The 26,872-nt window shown below is 35.0% G+C and overlaps 1 protein-coding gene across 3 annotated transcripts; it reads right to left on the reverse strand.

Moving 5' to 3' along the window:
• Positions 1 to 25,937, reverse strand: LOC133527251 (paraplegin). 3 transcript variants are annotated; one of them, XM_061864201.1, is made up of 15 exons: positions 25,552 to 25,937; positions 25,304 to 25,453; positions 24,209 to 24,349; positions 22,196 to 22,333; positions 21,834 to 21,927; positions 19,973 to 20,106; positions 19,728 to 19,892; positions 19,087 to 19,238; positions 16,084 to 16,306; positions 15,818 to 15,951; positions 14,178 to 14,314; positions 13,271 to 13,473; positions 6,630 to 6,749; positions 483 to 668; positions 1 to 279 (listed from the first exon to the last, which is right to left on the reverse strand). In XM_061864201.1, the coding sequence occupies exons 1-15, from the start codon at positions 25,726 to 25,728 to the stop codon at positions 64 to 66; spliced, it is 2,370 nt and encodes a 789-aa protein (XP_061720185.1). In that variant the 5' UTR covers positions 25,729 to 25,937; the 3' UTR covers positions 1 to 63. The 3 variants fall into 3 exon arrangements, with proteins under 3 accessions (XP_061720185.1, XP_061720179.1, XP_061720171.1); XM_061864195.1 differs by having other exon boundaries at positions 24,209 to 24,346; positions 25,304 to 25,456; positions 25,552 to 25,934; XM_061864187.1 differs by having other exon boundaries at positions 25,304 to 25,456; positions 25,552 to 25,934.
• Between the last annotated feature and the right edge of the window lie 935 nt (positions 25,938 to 26,872).

The following is a 26,872-nucleotide window of genomic DNA, read 5'->3' on the forward strand; positions in this document are numbered from 1 at the left end:
TTGATGTAAAGATAATACATTTATTATTATTGTGCATCAGACTAGCACTTTTCTAAACGAATTCTACGTATTATGCTGTTTTGGACCCGGCTCTGGCTGAGCAGATGGAGCTCCTACGTTCGAACTCTCCTCGGCCGTTGCCGCCGCTTCTAAACTTCTTAGGTTTGTTTCAAACTCGACTGGCTCGATGAACTTTTTCCCCTTAAAAGGTGGAGGTCCAAGTATCGCTTTGACCTCTTGGAAGTTCAGCGTCTCCTTGACAAGTAGCGATTCGGCCAACTGTAAACAGACGATAGTTTAACGAACACGCTACGCCAGAGTCGCCAGACGTATTTCTAAGTCACCACAGTTATTGAAGAGAAATCGTTACCTATCGCACAATGTTGATAGTATGTGCTCAGATCAGTATTTGACAACGACAGAGCTTATTCTAACAGAAGTAAATGTGCTGACTGACTCGAACAAGTATACCGACAACTTACGGCTTTCAATTTATCCTGGTTAGCTCTGAGAATCTCTTCAGTTCTATAATACGCTTGTGCTACCAATTTCCTCGCTTCCAGATCAATAAGATTCTTCAGCGTTTTGCTAAAGGGACTCTTGCCCCTCTCTTTCAAGTCAGGGAATGACAGCAGACCGACCGTTGAAGACATCCCATATACGCGAACCTGGAGCATATATTAATTTAGGTTAGTATAAATACGCTACTACAATGGTAAATATATTTTAGTAGTTTACTAGCAACCCGCCCTGGCTTCGCATGGGTTACATAAAATCTTAATAATAAGTATGCGGAATGAAATCTGGGCAAAATTCAATGTAGTATTAAATAAAAACAACATGGTTATTTTTGAATAAACTTTCACGATTTTAGTAACGTATGGTCATTGAGGTATATACTAGAGTCGGCATCTCCAACAAAATGATTCCACACCTCATTGAAGTGCCGGCACTTCATTGCGTTTAGTGCGTCTTCGACTACTGGCGAAATGCCACACATACATGTTTTAAATAAATAATATATAATAATAGGCCTTTTCATCTGTGTGAGATGTTTTAAGCAGCAACACACAATAATACAAAATTAAAAAAAAATAATAAAAATTGACAATGCATTTATGCGTTATGAAAATGTATTCTAATAATATCTAGAAACATATTGAAAGCAATTTATTTCCAAAATAGTTGTACAGCATAACAGTATATACTAAGTCACTGTAAAACTACAAACAAATTGAAACAAAAATAGGTTAACTAATAATATTATGTACAATTACTAATTAGGCATCGACAGTTTCTAGGCAGGTTACTACACTAAGATATAACAAGCACATTCAAACAGTTGAAGGACGTGCATCCATCCTCTCACAGAACCTCAACAGTTCATCTCGCACTTCGCTCCACCTGCCAGCAAATAAATTACACTCGGGCGCTAATGCTAAGAGCGCATTCAGGAGGGGTAAAGGGCGAACAAGTGGGGATTTTCTGTGAGACACGGTTCGCGAAATCGGGCCTACAAGTAGACCACGGTCACGAGGCCGGAAATTGACTCTGGTTGGCGTAGGGACAAAAAGACGCAGTAATTGCGCCACCAGTTCGGCACAGTCCGATTCACATCGCAAGACGCAACAGGCAGTCGTAAGGAGCTTAAAATTTTGTCTTACCTCCAAAGAGTTCAAGCCCAAAGAACCTAGCAAGTATTTTGTTGGGTATAAAAACGGGAAATACCTGAATATTTTTTTATTAGAACCGGAGAAATACTTTTTGCACCCTCTCCAAAAGCAAGACGTACCATACCTCATAAGGATTCCAAACAATGGCTGCTGACTCAAGCTTGCTTCTGACTAAATAGAGATGTGTATAGAAGCTTTATAGTACCAGAGTCCTGAAAATCTCTCGCGTTCCTAATGATAAATCCTAACCTCTTATAGCAATCACGAGCTAGCGATATCATGTGTTCATAGAAGTTGAGGTGGGTATCAAGAATGATTCCAAGATTACGAATAGTGTTGACCCGGGATAATGGTTCCGATCCTAGATGATACTCATAGTAGAGTGGACGACGGGCCCTACTGAAAGTCATGACAATATAATAACAATCAACTGCGAAAAATGTTTTAACCCTTTACCAGGCCAAGGGATATATTTCACCCACATCTTATATCGGTTACCGTAGTCAGGTTTTAACTCCAAACCACCTACAAAATATTTTGTCAATCCCTGAAAATATTATTTTATGATCTTCATTCACAACACGCTTCTAAATTGCGTAATATATCTTTGGCAGCCGTTTAAATTCACTTGAACGCTAATTTCAGTAAACTACGGAGAAATTCGATCACTCTTCATAATTTCTATGAAACAGAAGTACATAGGTCGAACAATTTTTTGACATTTTGTAGATTTTGAGTGTTGAAAGCTAATGTAATCGGAAACATTGCTAAATATTCATGCATTATTATGTATGACCAGAATTGGGATGTGGGTTGACATTATCCCATGGCCTTATTAGAGTTTAACTGTGTGGGAGCTATATTTCCCATGGCCCGGTAAATTGTCTTGTCATGTCATAAAAACTCACGTAAGTAAGTGATTTTTTTTCAGTGATTGATATAATGTTTCGTAGGAGATTTGGAGTTAAACCTTGACTATTATAACCGATATAAGATGTGGGTGGAATATATCCCTTGGCCTGATCAAGAATATAATAAGACAAAATCTAGTATGACAGTTCATTACTTAGACAGGCGATGGGATAACCTTAACCCACATTTTTATTTCTGGTTTAAAGGAAGATCTCCGACGTTCATAAATACATTTTTTACAAAGCGTTCAATACGGTTGCAACAGAATATAAAGTACGTATTAAGACACGCTGGTTCTTCGGGGCCTGGTAAAGGGTTAAGCTTATTTAGATTATTTTGAAACGTCACTTTAAACACTCGCGGTGGTACGCCATGTTTTTTGGCGCATAGATTAGGTACATTTCCCAGATGTAACATGGAGGTACTAACGATAATCTACCTTATTGTTTGTCGAATATATACACAAAAATGATAAATTAATTGTCATCTTGCAATGTTTTGAAGTGTTTTATTATATTTAAAGAATATGTTATAAGCGCGATTTGATCAAAATTGCAACGACTACTAGAGTCAAACACAAAAGGTTTTAAGACTATTTTTAAAAATTTTAATATCGGCAGTGTCGCAAAAGAAACAAAAATCATTACACTTTAATGGAAATAAACAAATTTTATCTAGATTCTTTACAGTAATGTATATTAATGTATGATTTTAATTTATCCGAATAACTTAATAATTTTAACTTGTCATTTTTATTTATTTGTAATCTTTTATTTTTTTAATCGAATGTAGATCAAGTAAATAATTTTTAATTTAATTTCAACTGAGTATTTTATTGCTGAAATGTAAAATTGTATATTTTACCAATAAAAGAGTATGAGTACGTATTTACGCAGAAAATGAAAAGTTGATGACAGACGTCATACGCCGAAAATGGCGGACATAAGTTGTTCTCGATAGCGTGTCTAGTACGTAGTACATTTATGTCAATGCGTATGGTACTTTAAAGCCATCGGTATCGAAAACACCAATGTTGTAATTTATTATTTACAGTTTTACCTTCCCTAGGTAAACTTCGTAGGCTCGAGATATTTCACATTCTCGTCCGATGGACCATTGGTAGGTATTCTCAAAATAATAGTTACCTTGCCATGAATTTCCATTTTAAGTGACATGATTAGTCCCTCATAAATCCCATAATGCATAAACAGTAGTTTTTTCATTTCTGACTAAATAGCGTACCCGCATTTTGAGAGCTATTTTTTTATTTTCGGAGGCGGTGGGCTGAACGTTTGGTGATGCTCACATTTTCAAGATATTAAACAGTTTTACTGCCACATGTTCTCGTGATCTCTCTGTAAGATTTTGTGACTCAGCGGGCCTTCATTTTCTTTAATCGATCTCTCCCAGAAAACTAGCTACTGCTAGAATGTTTCCCTGAACCAGACTTTCTAGCTGTAGTTTTTTGTAAAGAATAAGGACGCCAAAATATTATAACCAGACCTTCAGCTCTAACCCGTGTTCACTAAATGTTCCACTATCTTCGCTTTCGGCCATGAGGAAATACATACAGTTTCGCGATGGTATTTTTCTAGATAGACCATATAGTGCTAGCGGTACGCTTAAAACCGTTGCAAATTGTGTTAAAAGCATGAACATTGGCACGATTAATCTTTAGGCTATTTGAATCAAGTTCATCCGTAGCAACAAACAAAAAAAAATTAATGGTGCTACGGGTCAAATTGATTTATATGGACTAAAGATCAATCGTACCGATTTTCATACCTTTAACACCATTTGCAGCATTTTATTGATTTCCGGCGTGTACCGCTAGGACTACACAATTTCAAGAGAAAGAATCCAATGCTCAAAAAACTTACCGAATTAATTGACAGATTAACAGACAGAATTTAAATTGGCAGTTATATATCATTTCAGTCCAATTGTGTTTTTACTTTTTACGTGTTTAAACTTTGTTCAGATTTCACTTCGCATATGTTATACATCTATATCTCCTACAAGAATAGATATATTGACGATACATTGATAGCTGAAAACCGCATGAAAATCCGTTTAGTAGTATTTGGGTTTATCGCGAACATACATAAAAACAGACAGACTCGGCGGGGGACTTTGTTTTATAAGGCGTAGGAATGTGACTGCTACATAAAGAAATTATGTACAGTTACATACACTATTTTATGTACATACATATTATAAACTCTCTATGATGTATTAACTAATCGCATGTTACAGCCGGCAGTGGGGCATTGTTGCTGTCTCCAAAATATCTTTATCCCTCGGTAAATATACACGAAAGTTTTGCTATAATTCGTTTAAAAACAACAAAACAAATTAGTTGTATACTTGCCAATGAATGAAAAGATAAACTGTACTTCACATGAATTGAGAAGCAATACCAAACAATAAAATTATCGCAAACCCAACCTGTACCACGCGACCAAAGCGTCGTAAGCGCCGTAAAAATTCATGGCGCTAAGGAGTTTAGATCGCGAGATTCACGCTCAGCTTCTATGGCTTGACAATTCATGAGTATTTTGCGACATGGTGTAAAATACTGCTCCTCTGTGCCGTTAATATTCGTAGTAATAATAGTTCAATAGTCAAATGGCATCCAATAAAAACTTTTTCACGCATGTCACGCATCCGTATAGTTTTTTTTATCCAACGAGAAACTAGAATTCGGTGCTGACTGCTATATCGTTCGATAACAATTTATGGGGTGTAGAAAAAGAAGCAAAATCTCTGTATAAAAAGTGTCCATTAAAAATACATTAATTAGGTGGCGCCACAATATACCGACCTACGATACGATATATATATAGACCTAGTAATTTATATAGATGTGCTATACGCGTGCGCCCGTGAGGGACAGACATACGCAATGCAACAAAATGAACATTAACGTTTTCACATTCCTGACAACATACCAAAAATGACCTACGTAATTTGTTCGGGCTATTTGTTGCCCCTCCCTCATTTCATCTCTATATTATTATACCTCTATAGTTCATGTAATTAGATTAGGAACTATTCTTTAAAGCTGAAAGCTGGTCACGTTTGCAACAGTTCTGCCATAAGAGATTGTCGTCCTTTCTCTACCATCCATACCTAATACCTACTAACACGCGAGCTTTCAAAATTGTTTGTAATATGGGGTATTACTGCAATGCTCTGCCACCAGAGAGCAGCACTAACACATATTGTAAACCATAGAGTAACTTATTCATACTATGCCTTAAAATCTTTTTTGAGAAGTTTTCACTATGACATTGATGCATCAAGGCGATTTGTTTACAGAGACCTACCGTGAGACGCGAAATAGTACATTACGATACAAGTGCGAAAAATAGGAAATTCGAAACGAGTGGCGATAAATTAAAACACGACCGAAGGGAGTGTTTTAAATCGACACGAGTTGCGAATTACCTATTCGCACATGTATCGTACAACGTTTTACAGTACATATGGCCCTTTAAATGTTCGACACAGTAACATAATATGCTACTTCTCGCACTAGTGCTATAAAGTAGCCCCATATGTACTGTAAAGTAAAATTTCATTATCTACCTCTTTATCGCTCGGATATGCAAGTGTGATAGAGAGGCAGATAACGAAATTTCGATTTTCAAGTTTCGCGGTAGGCCATCAGTAATATCAGTATGTGCTAGTGGCGCCCTCTACTCAGAGTGTTGCTTAATATCCCCTATTGACTTTTATTTTCGAATAAAACAATTGATATTAGAATATATTAAATCAAATCAAATGGCTTTTTTTTTCAGAGATGTTCTAAATTTGAATGTAATTATAAGATCAATCTCGATGTTATTATTACTCAATAAAAACATATTCTCAAACAAGAAATGTGGTGTAACAAAACAGTTTATTTTAATGCTGACCGTTATTTGCGGATTTTGAAAGCATCATAGAGGGTTAATAATATTTGTGTAGATAGAGACAATTTCACTTTTAAGAACTTTTAAATGCGCTAAATTAGTAACATGTCATATGGTTTAGCCATACCTGAGCATAAGCTATCTTGGTGACTTTTTCGAGATCATTTTGTGCTCCGCTGGTGATGGAGTTGAAGGTGATGGCTTCCGCGGCTCGGCCTCCGAGCGCCATGCACATGCGATCAAATAGCTAAAAAAATAAGTTCTATATTAACCACACAGGATATACTTACCGGGATATTAATACGCAGTCTGTACCTCTATTAGTACACGCAATAGCGATTTTAAGTAAATATGTTCGTAAATATTAAATAATTTAAACTGAAGGCTAATATAATTTAAAAAATCTATTTTCAATTGCTGTATATCATAAATTCAAAATTAATAGCAACGGGCACGATACGATACTTCTTAGACTTTAAACATCTCTAGATTGTAATATCTATGTATCTTTGGCTATGGGTACCTAAATACAAATAGAAAAGAAGTAGGCAGGGTAGCTTTACACATTTCGCTTTGCCAGATTATATATTTTTGAAAAATCTATATATGTAAACGTGAAAGACCTGACTGACTGACTTAAATCAACGCACAGCCCAAACCGCTGGAACTAGAAAGTCCAAATTTGGGAAGTAGGTTCCTCATAAGGTCTAGGGGTCCACTAAGAAGGGATTTTTCAAAATTCATCCCCCAAGGGGATGAAATGAGGGTCCAAATTTGTATGGCGTTCAAGTTTTATTTTTAGCTAGAAATTCGAAATTTCGTAAAACGATAAATTCTTAAAATACAACAAAACAGATTTCAGCGTTTTTGCAAATTCATCCCCTAAGGTGATTAAAAAAGGGGTTGAACGTTTGTATGGATATAAAAAAAAAATTTGAGTGTGGGACTTGAAACTCTGTACATGGGCATATTATTAAAATCCAATAAAAGTAATTACCACATTTTTAAAAATTCATCCCCTAACATACTTAAAAAGGGGTTTAAAGTAGGAATACATTACAAAATTCTTTGAGACTTCGTACAAAACCATAATATAACAAAATAACATTAACTGAACTTTATTAAAAATATAACCCCTAAGGGGTTAAAAGGGGATGAAAGTCTGTCTTGGGGTTCAAATTTTACAATAAGTTAGGAACTTGAAACTTCGTAAAAAGGTACCTATTGTAATAAAAAGGGAATAAACTGATTTTGAGCATATTTTAAAATTCGTCCCCTAAAAGGGTTTAAATAGGGTTGAAAATTTGTATTAAGTTCAAATTTTATTTTAAGCGAGGAATTTGAAACTTCGTAAAAAGGTATTTTATTAAAGGAGAATAAAGCTAATTCAAGCATTTTTGAAAATTCATCTCTCGAGGTGGTTATAAAGGGATTGAAAGTTTGTATGGAGATCAAAATGTTTTTCGAGTACGGAATTTGAAACTTGGTATATTTGCATATTATTAACTAGCTGTGCCCGCGGCTCCGCCCGCGTGGTATTCGGTCTGTGTCAGTAACCGGCTCATTCACCGCTAATTTCTCTGCCTCTCCCGTGGAGGTGGAACTTGAAGTAAAGTTGACAGATGGATACGCTAGAGGACTGTAGTCTAGATAAAATATTTTATAATTAGGTACCACTTAATAAAACTACACTCCAAAATCAATTGTTATTTTTTTTTCAAATTCGTCCTTATTAAAAATTTTGACGTGATTTAAACGACATAGAGTAGTAGATGTATATCGGACAATACAGTTCCACTTTTGTATTTTTTTTACGTCCTTGACTGTACCTATCCAAATCATGTCCATGGAAAATATCATCCAAATCGGTGTTCCAGACCAATCAGTCTAAGCATGAAAAGGTAAGAAATATACCCATAGAAATCCATACTTCCGAACACTATCGAAATTAGGTGTAATACCCATTTTATGCACCCCGTCAGGATCTGCACCTCAATGAGGTTTCGCTGCAGCTGCACTACTTTTAGCTGGGTTCCGTTGCATAACTTCGGAGGCGACAAATTCCGAAGAAGCATGATTGGAGCTCCAACTTTCAGGGTTAATGTGTGTGCTGGGAGTCCTGAAGCACTCAATGAGCTAAGGAACTAAGGAACTCTACCACCCGGTTGCGTTCCTTAGTTATGTTGTGACATTGCCTTCATCGAAGACAGTGTTAATGGAATTATATACTGCATGTTCACCTTCGATTTCCGCCTGCTCATTTTTCTGCGTGAGCATGAACCGTTCTTCTATGGGCGTGAGTATGGATCTCTCACAAACCCAAGAATGGCTCAGGTCTCCGTACACGCTACGAATGAGGTTTTCAATGGATGGAACGATCCTGCATAACGTCTCAGGTAGTTGTGGCTACGCCTAAAATCACGATCGTCGCTATAGTTTCGTAACCTCAATGCGTTGCGAGACTTTCGTGAAAGGTTCGCTTTTTTTCGGGAAGGCATTTTCAGTTTTTAGTTCTTATGGCATTATAACGCGTATAAAATGCGAGTCCCAAATCGTTTGACATTTACACCGCAAACATCAGAGATTTTTTTTTTCATAGTACCCACCGCCGTAGCCATTATTAAGTGCTTAAAAGCGGCGATACGTATGAATATGGATACGATAAAATTACGATTAGGTATAATTCATCACGGAGAAAATATTTTTTTAAATAATTATGCAGTTATACGCGCGTTGTTTTGTGTATTGATTTTGCCACTACTTAACTATGTAAGTAAACTCATTTTTAACCGACTTCAAGATTTCAACAGGAGGAGAATCGAGGGAACTCTTCAAATATGAAAGTCATACATATAATGAATTTTGTATTTTCTTTAACAAATCTAGCATTTACATTTAAAAAAGTGACATTTGATGAAGTGGAACTGCTGATGATAATCAGAATGGAACTCTTCAACGATACACAGTACACGTTTGGCGATTTGTCCTCTTCGCTGTGTTTGTTAAGTAAATTAGATTTTCTAGACAATTTTTTGTCAAGTTCATGAAGAATCGAGGGAACTCTTCAAATGTGAAAGGCATACATATAGTAATTTTTGTATTTTCATCAACAAATCAAGAATTTACATTTGTAGAAGTGACATTTGATGAAGTGGAACTGTTCATGATGAACAGAATGAAACTCTTCAACGATGCATAGTTCACGTTTGGCAATTTGTCCTCTGTGTATTTATTTATTATTATTATTTAATAATTATCTGGTGCTTTATTTCATGCATGGTGTGAAATAATTTATCTTAAATACAGTCGAATACCCTATTGCGGGTATCTTACCAGTCAACCATAGGGCAAATCTGAAATGTGTCAAGGTGGGTGCAGTGACCAAAAAAAACATGTTACCTCCTTTTCTACATAATTAGGCGTAGGACGCTGTCTTTTTAATTTAATTGTATGAAATCAAAAATCAACAATAATCGTTCTTTCTCCGTTGTCATTGTCCGTCTACATCATTGAAGTCGGTTTTTTTTTTCTTAAAAATTATTAGTTTACTTGATTACTAAATTTTTACTCAGTTTCCCAAAAGATGGCACTGTGCAATGTATGGCAATTAATTTACTGTCGTTTAATTTCGTTGTATTATTACATCAACACAATTGAAATTGAATTGATATCCGTACCCCGCTCTTCTAACTTTAGAGTTAATTTGGCAAAATCCTTCCTCGGTGGCTTAATTTCAGCACCATATCTGTTAGTTTAGCAGGGTACTCGATACTCGTAGCACATATTTGTAGTAAAAGTTTGCACCTCCTTTCTAAGTAGCGCCATAATATTCAGGTGCAAACTTAACTCAATCGAGTGTAGTGGCTACCCCCCATTCTAGGGGTTGAATTTTTATAGTCTATAACTTGGCCGGGCATTTTCTCGACAGATTAGTAAAGTTTGCATCAAAATCCGTTCAGCCGTTTTCACGTGATGCGAGGTCAAATAAACAGACAAACAGAGAAACAGACAAACAGACAAAAATTCTAAAAACTGTTGGAACGTGTTCTGTTAATGATTCTTAGTATCCCCAGCCTACTTTTTTTCGAATATCTTCCATGTACAGACTTTCGACCCCCTTCAGCTTTATTATATGTATAGAAGTACAAGAAAATTAATTTCAGCGTTTTCAATAATTCATCGCCTAAGGTGGTGTAAAAGAGGTTGTATATTTGCATATTGTTAGAAAACAAGAAAATTAATTTCAGCGTTTTTAAAAATTCATCCCCTAACTGGGTTAAAAAGGGGTTGAAAGTTTGAATCCATTACTAAATGCTTTGAAACTTCTAAGATAGTCATAATACCCGATTACAAAAAATAATATTTCAACATTTTTGGAAATTCAACCCTTAAGGGGAGTAAAAAGGAGATGAAAGTTTGAATGGGGTTCAAGTTTTATTTTAAGTTAGGGATTTTAACTTCGTCAAAAGATATATAATTAAAATACAAGTAAACTAATTTCAGTGTTTTTGAAAATTAAAGGTTTAAAAAAGGGTTAAAAATTAGAATACAGATAAAAAATAATTCAAATGCGGAACTTGAAACTTTGTATATGCGCATATTTCAGCGTTTATAATAATTGATCCCCCGAAAGAGTAATGAGTAAAATTTTTTAAGTAACGCTAAGCGGGAGCTACTAGGGCCATAAACTTGAAGTTAGCACATCAGCGGTGGTTTCATGGTTCCATTTTTATCACTTATCACTATGCCCCTCACTTTCGTGCTTATATACTTGTTAGAACGTGACAGGCATAATGACAAATGGTAAAGAGCCGACCATCTTAGCCCTACAGGTTACATTTATGACATGTACCTACAAGAAAAAATAACCGGTCCAATGCGATTCGGACTTACGCACGAAGGGATCCGTACCATTACGCAAGAGACGGCAAAAAAATCACGTTGGTTGTATCGGCCCCACTTAAATATTCATTTTATTTTGTTCTTAGTATTTGTTATTATAGCAGCAACAGAAATATATAACGGTTCATGAGTTACAGCCTGGTCACAGACAGACGGACGGACAGACGGATAGTGGAGTCTTAGTAATACCGTCCCGTTTTTGGGTACCAAACATTAACAAGTTTTGAAAATGTCTCCCCTTACTTATGAATGCGTTGAAAGTTTGAATCAATGCAAAGCCGCTACTGAGATAATAAAATGAGTATTGTATCTAATAAATATTTTGCATCTACTAAAGATGTAAAGTGTTCGAGATAAGATTCCACGCGGACGAGGTCGCGGGCAACAGCTAGTAATAAAATATATGGTAAAGAAGTAGCGCTGCTGCCGCCATATCTACATGTCTCTCACATGAGCGTTATGTACATTATACTAATAAAAGTAAATAACTCGATAAAAACACGCGTGATTACACCACGCGCATTAAACCAATTGTAGTCATATCCATATTACGTATATCGTTCGACACTATTAGTCATTATATTGTCAAAATAGTCTTGAAAAAGAACTCCTTTCAGGCATATTTTACAAAATAAATAAGGCTTGTCTCGAAATGGTTTATGTACCTATTGGTATTTTATTTTTATGGTTAAATTTCACTTTTTATATTTTTAAGCAATAAATGAAGATGTCGTACTTAATGTTTAAACAATAATAAATAACGATATAAAATGATTAGGATAAAACATTTAGTGCCAATGTGGAAATACGAACCTGGTTTAAAAAAAATAACTACTTCGAAAAAACACCTGTTTAGAATTTAAGAAGCAGTATACAATGTGTTTTTGTATAAGTATATTTATTTTCTAGAACATTTAGATGTTGACAGTAACATCGATATATTTAATTGTCGATAGAATATTTTGCTATGTCACTTTAGCCTAAGGGCCCCGAGTTATCCCAGGTTTGGTGATAAAGATTGTATCGTTTAATATAAAGACAAGTTGACAGACATTTAATAACACAGGAATGTCAGCTTGGCCTTAGGTTATTTGATATTCTTATGAATTGTTTCACATTAAAAATCAGAAAGCAATCAGCAGAAAAGAAAAAATCGGTTGATGACAAATGGTGTACTATAAGAGTAAACACAGAAAGCTTGTCAAGCTTAAAAATGTCAGTGTTGGTGCAGTCCAAACGTTTAGGTAAGAGTATACATTCGGTTACAAACAAAAATCAGACAAAAAATCAGGCCCTTCAAATCCAAACTGTGATAAAAAAAATTGTGGGGGCGCAGTGACTAAAAAACCTTTTTTCACTGAAAAAATCGGCAATGAAATTAAGGTGTGGTAAGCGATCTGTATGTGGTCTAAAATTAAGTCCGTTTTTACTACATCTACATTGACGGCAGATATCACATGACTCAGGAACAAATATCTGAGTTCATCACACAAATAAATGCCTTTACCGGGATTCATCGCGCATGCAATAAGTGATAGCAATAGGCGGGTCAATGTAGGAATTTCTTTTGTCCGCATGTCTTCTTTTTATATACTATGTTGTGGCGTTAAATAAATGTATTTTCTTTCTTTCAAAATCTATCAAGAAAGTGTCTCTGCTTTACATTTTTTGTTGTTAAAAACTCATACACAATCATCACGAATGTAATTTTCCAAAAAAATATTAAAGCCATACTAATAGTGATACCCACTTTTCAAAAATTGACCCCATAATTGTTAGATAGCATAAGGTAACATTTTTACTTAAAGTAAACTGAATATGCTCAGTAGTTCGAGTTAGGACAGTGAAGCTACGAGCTACGAGTACCTCCTCCTTAGAATACAGTTTCTGATCCGATGTGGTATACTGTGCAAAGCCCAAGGCCATGTTGGTGCGAGGCACGATGGTCACTTTGAGGAGGGCGTCTGTGTGCTCCAGCAGCCACCCCACCAACGCATGCCCTGACTCGTGGTATGCCACTATTTTCTTTTCACCTGGAGACATCGAGTGATTCCTTTTCTCGGTACCACCTTAAAAAAATGAATTAGTTAATGCAATTAAAAAATATACAGATACAATTGTAAAATTCTCAGCAAATTACCAACAAACCGAGTTGGTGGTAACTAGTTGTAGTTTTTTACCCAGTAGTTATCAGTAATAAAAGGTGGGAGAAAAATCCCAGTAGTTACCACTGGTCATGACTTGGTGATAACTAGTGGGAATAACCCGCTCCGTGCAACCGCGCCAGCTAGCGGACGCCCTAAAAGCAGTAAGTGCCAAAATGTATACGTATAAAGCTAAAATGAAAAATTAGTAAAAAGCATGCGAGGAACGCGGTGCTTTACGAAGGTTGGTCAGCTTGAGTATTTACTAGACTTTGCTAAAAAGAAATAATTCAATAAGGTACCAATTAAGTACGTTTCGAGACTTTCGAGTACGCAACCATAAAAAACTTTGTACCTACACTTCATCACTTTCCTGCGATTTTCAATAGACATTTTCAACTACAAGAACTGATAACATCCAAAACAATTATTTAATTTTATATTTTTAATATTAAATAAAATAAAATAAAAATTGTTTATTTCGGACCAACATAATCCATAGATGTGTTAGTAGAACGTATCTTAATAGCCTTAGAGTTAGTTTACAAAGAAAAACAATGCAAAACATTTAAAAACTAGAATTAAAGACACACACATATTGCTTCGGTTATGTATTTAGTGTAACGTACCAACAACCCGCTCGACAGCGTATTCCAAGTCGGCAGCGCGCACGATGTTCTGCTTGTGCCGAGCGGCGTGCAGCGCAGCCTCGTTGCACACGTTGGCGATGTCCGCCCCGCTGAAACCTGGCGTGAGATATGCTAATCTGCACAAACCAAATGTTGTGTTCATTTTAATTTAGTAGTAGTACACTAATTATTAAGTTTAGTGCTCCATACAAAACTTTGTTCATAGAGCACTTATGGAATGACTCCCGTCTTGCAAATCGGTTAAAATGTTTTCTTTTTAATATATAAAATAATCTAAAAACTGTCTAACAATATCTGTAGATATTGGTATCCCATCAGAAACAGAAATGTGAAATGAGAGAGAGAGAGAGACAAAAGAATTGAGATCTATATGGATGCCAAGTTCTGTGTTAAAAATCCTGAATTTTTTGTTACAAGAATATGCAACGTTCTAAAATGGATTTATATAACAATTTCTTGTTTTTTGATACTACTACAATGTTTGCTGCTTAATAGGAAATATATATATATAAACTAAAAATTCAGGATTTTCAACACAGAACTTGGCATCCATATAGATCTCAATTCTTTTGTAGGCGAAGACAACAACCACGCATTATCTTAATTTAATATTGAACTTGGCTCTCATTTCACGTTTATGGTTTTGATGGGATATCATTACTTTTTGTACAGCAATTATGTTAGTGTTAATAATGTCTTTTTTTCTAGAATTACTCTATTTTCTACGTTTACGTTGTATAGTTTTCTTTTGTGTGTTATTTTCTATATTATCGTGTAAGGAAAGAAATGTAAATAATTGTATTGAGATTTTTGTAGGAAAATAGGCTTCTAAAATCACTTCTAAATACGTTATTCACGAAAACTCTTCAAACAGCTATCAATATTTAATTGGTTGTAAGTACAGGGTGGCCAAATAAGAAGTATACATTTTGTTTTTAAATTTTAACTGTATTAAGTTCAAAAATTATTAGGTATTGTTTTAAAAATATATTCTTCAGGGTTGGCAAATTCATGCGAAACATAATGTCTGACATATGTCCACCTCTAACAGCAGGCAAATGTAAGCCCATTATTCGCACATTTTTGGCATTATCTTAGTACATTTGTGTCGAATAGTCGGTTTTAACTGTTTAAATTTCATCAGCTCGTTAGCATAGACACGTAATTTTAGATAGCCCCACAGAAATAAGTCAAGAGCTACAAAATTTGGAGAATTCGGGTGCCAATCACTGTCACTTTTTTTCAAAATTAATCGAGCAAACAACTTATTTTAAACAACAGAAACATTTGAGATAAAATTGCTTGCTGCTAGTGGAATACATTTGGCAGAAATTATCGTCCGTATAATTGCCAACCCTGAATAATATATTTATGAAAAAATATTTAGTAAAATGTAATTAAAATTTAAAAACAAAGTGTATCATTCTTATTTGTCCACCCTGTAGATATAGTATCAAAATGGATAATAGAATTATATGCGGTAGGCGTTATGTTATGACCCCATTTGTAGATAAAAACCTAAGAGAGAGATAAATAGATTTTAAAATGTCCGAGTGCTATGTACAACTATGCATATTGTGATATCTCAAGAGTGACACTATATTGTAACACAGCTGTACCGTTTGGTATAGTGACTAGGTAAGTCCTCCAGGACTATATTCTTGAGATGCCTCTCGAATATTTCTTCACGTTCTATCAAGGTCGGCAAATCAATCAAGATGTGGCGGTCGAAGCGGCCTGGCCGGAGTAAAGCCTGAAAGATTAACATCATAATATAATATATATATTTTTCTCATAATATACATTTGTCTGACATACTCTAAAAAATATTTATCGGTATGGGTACAACTGCGATTATAACACGATTGTCTATTGTGATGAGTACCTTATCGAGCACGTCAGCTCTGTTGGTGGAGGCGAGTACGACGACGCCCTCGCGACTTTTCATGCCGTCCATCTCCACTAGCAGCTGGTTGAGCGTCTGCTCGCCCTCGCCGCCGCCGGGCCCGAACGACGCGCCCGACGACGAGCGCGCGCGCCCCACGGCATCCATCTCGTCTATGTACACTATGCAAGGCGCGCGAGACGCGGCCTCTTTGAACAGGTCTCTGAAAGTTTTATGTATCGTGATAGGTAAGTACCTCAAGCTAGCCAACTTTGCCTCTATGCGTATCTTTGCCTAAAAATACATTTTTAAACAAATTCGTTAATGTAGATAAATGTATAAAGGTTATAGTAACGGTACTATTTGTAGTAGAAAATAGGTTATATTTGTACTATATGTGTAACATACACGTGCTTCACTTAACTCGGGAATTTTCAGAGAGTTGTCAAAAGTATGGTATGTATTTTTTGAATAATGGATGTACGTATATAAAAGGAGAACCCATGGTAAATCAGAAAAGACGGGTAGCTTTGGATTTGAGGCAATTTTGTTTGCTTCCTTTAGTAGGGCTTGTTGTCTCCTGAGATGAGGCGGAGCAATGTGGCTCAGAGCCGGCAGCCATTGTGTCGGAGTGGACTGTATGGTACCTGTTATGCACCGCATGGTTTTTCGCAGCTGGACATCGAACTTCTCCACATGTGCACTATTGAGCCATACGGGTGCGCAATATTCACCAGCGGAATAAACTAGGCTGAGTCCCGTCGTACGAAGCACGTCAGCGCTGGCTCGAGTCATATATTTTGTATGAAATGCGAAAAAATGCTCGATTTTGTGAAGTGTGGAAAAGTAAATTAAAATCAGCAATTGCAGTTCACTTTAGAACCTTTAGGTACATTATTTTTAAGGAAACAAAGTTTATTTAAATTATTAGCAGATAACAAAACAATTCAACAAAAAAAAAAACTAATTCAGAATATTAAAACTATCATAAAACATTGTTAGTATCATCACATCCGTATCGTACCGACGAATCATGTATTGGCATCAATCATTCCGAATTCAGTACTGAATTAAGTAGCTATTTTCCGCACATGTAAGTTTCATGTGATTCCTAAACGTCACATTATAGTCCATAACGTCACTTTATCCTACTGTAGCTGTGATTGATTTTATAATAATTATAAATATTATACAACAAATTTAATTTATTTCAAGGAGAGTAGGTGTTTTTTAAGTCGTTATATTTTATATTTATGTACGGAGTAAAATGTTCTTCTAAAGTAGTATATTCCTGCAGTGCAATCGCAGACTGCATGTTGTCATTTAAAACAAAGACCATTAATACAACTATCTCAATCTAGTTATTAAAAAATAATATGTATATGTCTCTATCTATCCCTCTTCACCGCACTGGGTTCATGTCGAATTCGTTTTCCGTGCAGGCGGCCCGTCTTTGGAACGGACTTCCCTACGGCATCAAAAATGCTCAAAATAAGTTTGCATTTAAAAAATCCTTACGTGCTTTCTTTGCTAGCAGAATGAAAAAATAATAATGTATGGGTAAGCTCTTTATGTTTTGTCGTTATTTATGTATATATTATAAGAAATATGTATGTATATTTATGTATGTATGTATTATGTATGTATGGTATGTTATTGTATTATATTTGGTTGTTGTTGTTAAAGTAGCACCGCCCACAATCTCTCTGCTTTGCCTAAAGGTTGACTGGTAGAGAATGCCTCATGGCATTAAGTCCGCCTTTTGTACTATAAGGTTTTCTTTTGTGCAATAAAGATTAAATAAATAAATATATTCTATTTCCGATTTTGATATTTTTATTTAAAGACAATAATATTAAAATAATTTGTATACATAAAGCGACTCCATTCACTCGCTATTCATTTTGACGTTTTAAAATAAATAAAAAATGTTTTTATTTAACCTCACAAAAGATAATTTTACAAAATAAACTTATATATATATATATATATATATATTATTATTATTTTACCTTTGCGAGGGACTGGAGACTGAACTAGGTTAGACCTGTATTACAGATCTCCAGGCCCTCACCCCGGAAATACAAGTTGCAATTATATAGTTACACTAAAAAAGTGACTGACAATGATAATTTATGAGGTACATAAAAGTAAAAAAGAAAAAATGATGAAAATAGGGTAGTGTGCATGCCTAATTTAGTTTATAATACGTGTGTTATGTGAGTGTGTGTGTGTGTGTGTGTGTATGTATGAGCTGAAAGGAGATCCTCAATTTCTTTATATGTCAAAGTGACCAGCCAGTTTGTTACTTTCAATTTGCATTCTCTAAAAGTCAATTTATAAATTCCAAGTTTATACAACGATCAACTTACGAAAACGTCATTTAACCATAAAGTATTCAATGTTTTGAAATGTCCGTTTGCAAATTTGACACTTAAACTGTATTGGATTAAGTTTACTTTTGTATGAAATATTTATCTTGACTAAAATTATAAAGAAGCGTTATTAGCATCTATCAGAGCGCTTTGCCTAATGTCAGTTTGCTCCATATATTTTGACATATTTCTTTCGCATTGGGCGACCTCTTCTTTTAATACGTCAATGAAGGGTACCGTTTTTTTCCTTTTGAGGTAAGAAACCTTAAAAAGCGGGTACAGTTGGCTAGTTTCACGATACATGATACTATTAATCAAATATGCACCACACTCACCAACTAAATGCCGATTGCACCAAACCGTCTGTAATTGTAATTACGTCAACCAGATTGGCGATTGTGAATCACCAGGTTTAATCACTGAAGCGGTTAATGCTGTTGAGAATTGGAAAACGCGGGATCTCGGAATATCACTAAGCAAAATTGTAAGTAAGAAGATGAAGTGCGAAATTATCAATGTAACGTGATATTCACTTCAAGCAGGCATCTACGAGGACATGTGCATATACGAAAATGTTGTTCCTTTAGTACCATACCAGGACTTTAAATATGGCTTTTAGTAATGATACCTGACTCTTGCAGCTCCTAGACCCCCTATCATCTCTATGAATTCAGAACCATTCATAGACAGAAAAGGTACATTAGACTCTGTGGCCACAGCTTTCGCCAGTAACGTCTTGCCGCAACCGGGAGGCCCGAGTAATAGAGCTCCTTTAGGTACCTGGAATTAAATTACATATATGGGCATTTTTAACGTATACATTTACTCGTACTTTAAAGGGGATGACGGCTTCTCCATACAAACGTAGTCCCCATTTTCCTTTCTTAATATTGACATTGTAAACATATTTTTGCGCAATTTGATTTGTATTAACCATAGCTATTTTGACTTTTTAGATTTTTTTATTATTATAATAATTAGAAGCGAATTATAATAATTAGAATACAAATTTATACCAAATGTTAAATGCTTCTAACTCTAATAATAATAAAATATAATAATTAAAACCTCAAAAAAATAATAATTAAAGGGCATAGTTGTGGTTGATATACATAAAGTGGACGATTCTGCGCGGTCACCGCCTTTCGTCTTTATACAATATAAACTTTTTTGATGTAAATATTAAAAATAAATTGAATGCTCATATAATCTTTATAAATATGTTTAGTTCTTGTTGCATAAATCGAACTTAAAATTACTTTAACATACCTTGGCACCCAAATTTTTATAGTGCTCTGGTCTTTTAAGGTAGTCCACAAACTCCATAATTTCAACTTTTGCTTCTTTAAGGCCAGCTACATCTTCAAACTTTACTCCTTTGCCTTGTCCAGTCATGGAGTTCACTAATGTGAATTTCGCGCGTCCAAGCTGAGTCTATGATGCATAATAAATATATTTTATTAATCATTTACTACTTTCATCGGTAATCACAAAATGTATACGAAAACACTCACAAAGCCACCAAGGTTCATGTTCATTTTCATAGACCTTGTAGAATACAAAAATGACAAAATAACTGCAGCAATAAGTATGCTAGCAATTATTTTGCCCGCTACACTTCCATTTCTGTCATAGATCACTCGAACACCTGAAACCATGATCAAAAAGTGTATACCTTATGGCAGGCTACTTAAAGTACCTTTTACTATGGGAAACTACATCAATAAATCCAAATGAGCGGGTTATTCCCATTAGTTACCAGTGGTAACAACTGAGAAAAGAGTTACCACCAATTCAAGTGGGTTTGTTTTTCTCAGTAGTTAAATACAAAATTTTGTTACTGTGCAATACTACTAAAAATACATAAGTATGTAGAGAAATATAGTGCTTTAAAAATAATTATATATTATGTTGATTAGTATTTCAGTCAACTGCTCTTAAAACCCAAGTGCTGCGCTGTCCAAGAGGTTTAAAGAGGGGACGGCCATATAAACGTAGCCCCCATTTTCCTCTTGATATTGACATTATCGAAAATATTTTTACTTGATTTGATGTATATGAACCTATTCCCCTCTGTTTGATTTTTTGATTATTATAAGAATTATGAGCGAAAACAATTTCCATGGGTACGATTTTTGTAATGTATTAAAAAATCGAATATAGGTAATCAAACGAAGGGTAATAGGTATGGTTGACATACATCTAATGGGGATGGCGGCTGAAAGCTAATTGTAGATGGCGCCACTAGAGTTTGAGACAACTCGACCAACTCGTATGAAATCTATAACTTAATAAAAATATTTGTATTTAATAAGCCAATGTTTTATAAAACTTCATTATTAAACTCTCTGTGTAAGTATTAAACTTTGTATCTGAGGCCGAGAAACTGTCGGATAAAGTTTCAAAGCCATTCAAATAAAAAGTTTTGTTTTGACAGGAGCTTGTAGGATATTTTCATGTACGTAATAATCGTCTGTTTAACGCAATAAAATGGATCTTCATGAAAAATATGGACATCTGACTATAACACCGTTAAAAGCACTTTTACGGGAACGCAAGGCATCTGTAAAAGGGAAGAAAAGACCTCATAGAAAGGTTAAGTATATTTGGCTATGTACTGTTTTCACTCGAAAATATTATGCTTAAAATATCAAGGAAAATGTACAATGCCCCTTAAATGCCAACATATTAAATGACTATAATGAAAACACAGAAAGCCATTTTATATAAACTGATTTTATTTAAGTGATGATAGTGGTTGTTGAATAAAAATATTAAAATTATTGTATAAAATTTCAGTAATCGAACTATTTGAGTTTACATTTGTCTTAAAACTTATGAACAGACTAGGTACCTAATATTCAGAAAGGAGAATGAGGTCTGCGTTTTAAAGCCCTACAATTATTTATTTATTTACCCTGCCTAAGAGATGAATATCTCAGCTGGGCATTATATTACAATAGAACGAAATGAAGTAGCTCTCAGGTCAGTTGGTTTTTAGACCATACAAATTTTGCTCCGGCATCACGTGCACGAGTTACTGTTTTATTTAAGGGTTAAAATAAACTACTAAAAAAATCGAGTAATTTGCGCATTTTCATTTTAGAACTTAAACCAGTAAGATTGTTTAAATCTTAATTTTGAACAGTACTGAAACACATTATTTTGAAAGCACTCTATATTTAGGTATTTTATTAATAAGTATTGAACTCTAACAACATTTTGTTAAGTTGTCCCCAGTGGTAACAAGTGAGAAAAAGAATCCTATTACTCATAAGAGATTCCTACTACTGGTAAAACAACTTGGTAGTAACTAGTGGAAAAAATCAAAACAAACTGAATTTAATGCCTATAATACTAACAGTTTGATCTTACCTTCTTTAACACCCAGACTGTTTTCAGTTTCTCGTAGTTTCTCCTCGAATCTGTGAATATCTCCAACATTCATGTGGTATACCCGGTGAGTAGCCTATAACCAAGAAAAAAAAATGAACAGGAATTCATTATCTACTGCTCCATAGCATTTTATCTACAATCTTCATCGTCATCTACAAGCTCACTTCTATTTTAAATAAGTTGCTTGTATATGACATGTAAAAAAAAAACACGGAGCATTTATGGGATCATTTTGGTGTTGTTAATCAGTTACAGGCATTTTATTTAAGTATTCTTAGACTCTTGCCTAAGATAATATACAAATCATAAGTTACACTCTAAATATTTTGTACAGTTATTACCTTTTTCCCCTTGATTATTGCGCCTTCATGTAGAATGATAGTGACCACTTCAATATCTGGCCTAACTATGAGCTCTTCTACTTCGCCTTTTGAAAGCATTGAGTAAACAAATTCATTCCAAGAAACATAGCGCACCATCTGAAAAATGGCGAATTCACTGGTAAGTAAATCAATAACACAAACACTCTTAATGACAATGACGTGTTAGTTGACCTGAATAAGAATACACTTAAGTAGAGTTCCATAGATATTGTGAAAGTATACCAATTTACCTTCTTTACTCCAAACTCTAACACTTTTTGAGGACTTTTAATATTAATGACTAAGTTTCAATTAGGTTAGACATAAGCATGCGTTTATTTTATAACCGCACGAGACAATTTTGTACACCTGCATAGTGGGTGAACATAGAGATGAAACTTATATTTATGTATCTACCATCTTTCTTGTAACCTATATTTAACAAAACAAAATAAATGAAATGAAAAACTGACATCCAATCATGATTTTATCAATGGTTCATCTTAATATAGGTATCTACCTAGTTGGTTACTAAATTCTGTTACTGCACTAATCTTTATCTACATAAAATATACGAACGAAAGTTGAATAAACTATATATTAAAATGAAGTACACAATATCAGGAATTACATAAGACAATATCATTCAAAATAGCCTCCTCTGGCTTTGACACTGGCCCACAAACGACGAGGCCAGTCACCAATAGCGGCACGCACAATTGTCATGTCTAATTCTGTCACTGTCTTAGCTATGGCCCGCTTGAGCGAGTCAAGATTTGTGTGGGGTTTAGCACAGGCTTTCTCCTCAATAACTTGCCATATGGCATAATCCAGGGGGTTAAGGTCCGGGCTGGAGGATGGCCAGTCTTCGTGGGCAATAAAGTCAATTTTGTTCCTTCGAGGTTTCGACAACCAAGCTTGGTTAGGCTTGAGTTGTTTTTGCCTTATGCGCAGGAGCTGAGTCCAGTTGAAAGACCCATGGCTGGTTTTGAAATAGGTTGTGGCTTAAGGGCTTCACTATTGGTTCGAGAATGGTTTCCTGGTAAACTTTGGCCCCAATTTTCACACCTTTTTCACAGAAATCAACCCATGTTAGCCCTGAGTATGACACACCCAGCCAAATTATCACATAAGAGGGATGATGGCCTCGTTGCACTCTCGGAGCAGCCGCAATCGCCTCTTGACTGTTTTTTGCATACACTCTGTCATTCTGGCGGTTACAACATTCTTCAATGGTAGAAATGTTTTCATCTGTAAATAGTATTTTTCGGTGGCCATTTTGTACGTACCGCTTCAATAGCACGCGACTTCTCTCTAGCCTCATAGTCTTTAATCATCCATTAAGCAAATGACCTTTTTGTATAAAATTTCAGCAATCCATTGATAACATTTTTTAGGGAGCTTCTCTTCACAGACATCAGTATTGCCAACAAGTTTTGCTTCCTGGATGGGGTTTCTTGCAATTCTCGCCTTCACTGCCTTTATTAGAGCTGGGGTCCGAATGGTATGTGGTCTTCCAGACCTCTTGCGGTCATCAAAGCTCTGAGTACTAATATATATATTAATTGTGCGATACACAAATTGTTTGTTGATTTTTAGGTTTTCAAGCAACTTCAAAATCATGTTTGGCGGGTGCCCACATTTGTGCAATGCAATTACTGCAATGCGATTCTCTTTTAGGCCCCAAGTCATTATAGATACGACGAGATAAGCATTATGTGTGGTATATAATTATAGCTTTTATTTTATTTTTTCGGTAGCATTTGTTTGCAAATTGAGTAACAGAACTTAGTAACCAACTAGGTACTTAAATATTTTATTAGTATTAATTCATAGTTAAAATATATGTTAATTATTTCAGTGAAAATAACCTTTGTGAAAATGTTGTGTTATATGTCCAACTTGTTTACATCATTTGCCGTACCTATCTATTGTACTCCACTTTAGCTACATTCATATTAGAAAAATAAATATATATGTACGTGTTTATACCTCATTCTGAGTGTTATCTCCAGGAACCAAAAGAGAACTAAGTATTACAAGGATACTTGTAGTTAGCATCCAAAATGCTGCTTTCACCAGTAGAGATGGTACATTATTTTCTTCATCTGGTTTCTTTTTGTCTTTATTCTGCTGAAATAATCAATTGTAAAGTTTTTAGTACATAATGCGGATCAAGGGTACAAATCAAGCACATATTGGCCTTTGGCATCAATAAGTACATATTTTTAAACAAAAGTGTAGTACAATCTTGATATATTGGTACTTCAATATGCTGACACTTCTAAATATTCATTTTAAAAATAATATTTGTATCTGATACCAACCTCATAATGTTAATGTACACTAAACCACATACCCAGTGTTTACCACAATATTGTCTTTAAAACTTGGGGTATATTTCTAGTACAATACGACTGATAATAGTCCATGAGCTCATATTTTTTACAAGTTTTTTCATTTCTCGAAGCTTCACTTGTAAATTATTAGTTACCTACTAGTCCCAAGTAATAAATATTAGCAGTTTTGTTTCACAAAACAATAATAACATTTGTAAATTACATGCTTATTTTCCTTATTTCTCAAGCTATAAGAAGCGGACTTGATAGGGCCGATATGTATAAAAGTATGAAGGTCCTATAAAACAATAAATAAAATAAAAAATACATGTAAGTTATTCATTTCAAAAGTCTTGCAAAAACTTTTAGCTAAATTTATTTATTGTATCTTGCGATAACAGCCACTCCACCCGTAATTTTATTGAATTTTGTGGGTTTTTTTATCTTTTCGACTGTGTTCGTTTTTTGTACGGCTTTAATATGTTTCTCTTCTTAGCACATAGAATCAAACCGACAGATGCCCCCAAATTTTAAGCTACATTCCGAACACAGGCCCCTTTATTGGTTTTGTACACCTCAACATCATTTTGTCTAGGTTTGGTTAGTTGGGTTGTTTCAATGACTGTAGAGGAGTTGCACACAGGTTTTCACTTGCTGTATGCGGTTCAGGCTTTGTTTACCCAAGTTTCACTGCACTTTATAATAATACCTTAATAAAATCTTTAAACAATAGTAAAATCTCTAATACCTTATCATCATCCTTACTGAAATTGTTAGATGATGTATGGAACCCTCGAGAACCACATATTGTGCTGTGAAACAATGTACCCAATCCAGGTAAATGTGATCTTTCCAATAAATTGCATGCTGCTTTAATTTCTTCATGTAGTTGCTTTTGCTGCTACAATCAATAGAAAGAATATGTAAAAATTAGAACACTTGGTTTGTAAAAATTATACATAATTTGTTATGAAATGTTATGCAAACAGTACTTACTGGATGTGATTTATTATTTATCTGACGCAAAACTGTCACAGATTTACAAATATGAATTAAGTTATCGTGGAGGTTCTTCGTACTTTGCTTCTCGAGTATTGCTTTTCTAAAGTCTAAATGAAATTTTGATTGAATCTTAGCTGTGGAAAGTGTCGGTAATCTCTTGATCGATAACATTTTGAACTTTATGCAGTAACGAGAAATTTATGAAGACACTACTAGAATGAATAACGGTACAATATACTTAAATCTTTATCACTTAAAATTGGGCACTGATTTATTTATATGATTTTATTTTTTGTGTTATCACAAATCTTCACCATTTACTATTAGGTTAGGTTATTTTTACCATTTTGACACTTGTGTGTCATTGTGATGCGTTCAGATATCACGAAACCGCGTCAAACCAAGACAAGTGTCACGAGAAAGTTTCGAGCAGTTCCGAGTGACATATATTTTCACACAGCTCGTAAGCTTGTTGAGCTCATGAGCTGATCGATTTTAAATACAACTGGCTAAGCGCGTTCCCCATGACCCCCCTTTTTAGGGTTCCGTAGCCAAATGGCAAAAAAAGGAACCCTTATAGATTCGTCATGTCCGTCTGTCTGTCCGATAGGTCTTCAAAAATGATATTTAGGTTTCTAATATCATTTTTTTCTAAATTGTATAGTTTGCGCGAGAGACACTTCCAAAGTGAAAAAATTTGGGTCCCCCCCCCCTGTAACTTCTAAAATAACAGAATGAAAAATCTAAAAAAATATATGATATACATTATCATGCAAACTTCCACCGAAAATTGGTTTGAACGAGATCTAGTAAGTAGTTTTTTTAATACGTCATAAATGGCACGGAACCCTTCATGAGCGAGTCGAAACGAAAGCGTACACGGCCATTAAGATTTAGTATAAAGGTATGTGTAACATGCTCTGCAATAGCATGCTATTAAGCGTGCTTTTTAAGCATGCTTTTTTGTGCATTTTTAGGCTTACGGAAAGACCAAGAGCAGAGTTTAGCATAAAACCGAAGGTGCAGAGTGTCTAAAAATTTTGTGCATGGCTAAGCTGCAGGAAACAGCAGAGCTCGGAAACGAACAAAAGAAGATACTGTGTTAAAAAAAAAACATATTAGTGAAAAGCAAGGAAGGATGATTTATTTATTTATTTATTATTTCAAATAACAAATTGCACCTTACAGCTAATGCCTAATGATGATCAGCTTTGAACCCGTAGTAGGCCAAAGGACGCGCTCCTCTACGGCTGGCCGGGCGCCCGAAATATGCCGAGTTGCTGCAAAGCCGTTATAAAAAGAAAACAGCGGGGCC

The sequence above is a fragment of the Cydia pomonella genome, chromosome 1, assembly GCF_033807575.1.
Source record: "Cydia pomonella isolate Wapato2018A chromosome 1, ilCydPomo1, whole genome shotgun sequence".
Classification (NCBI taxonomy): Eukaryota; Metazoa; Arthropoda; class Insecta; order Lepidoptera; family Tortricidae; genus Cydia; species Cydia pomonella.

Coding starts and splice junctions, on each gene's coding strand:
- LOC133527251 (XM_061864187.1), bottom strand. CDS start 25,728: ATGTTATCGATCAAGAGATTACCGACACTTTCCACAGCTAAGATTCAA. Junction 14,315..15,817: donor CCTAGTCACTATACCAAACG/GTACAGCTGTGT, acceptor TGGTTTGTGCAG/ATTAGCATATCTCACGCCAG. Junction 669..6,629: donor CCAAGATAGCTTATGCTCAG/GTATGGCTAAAC, acceptor TATATGCTCCAG/GTTCGCGTATATGGGATGTC.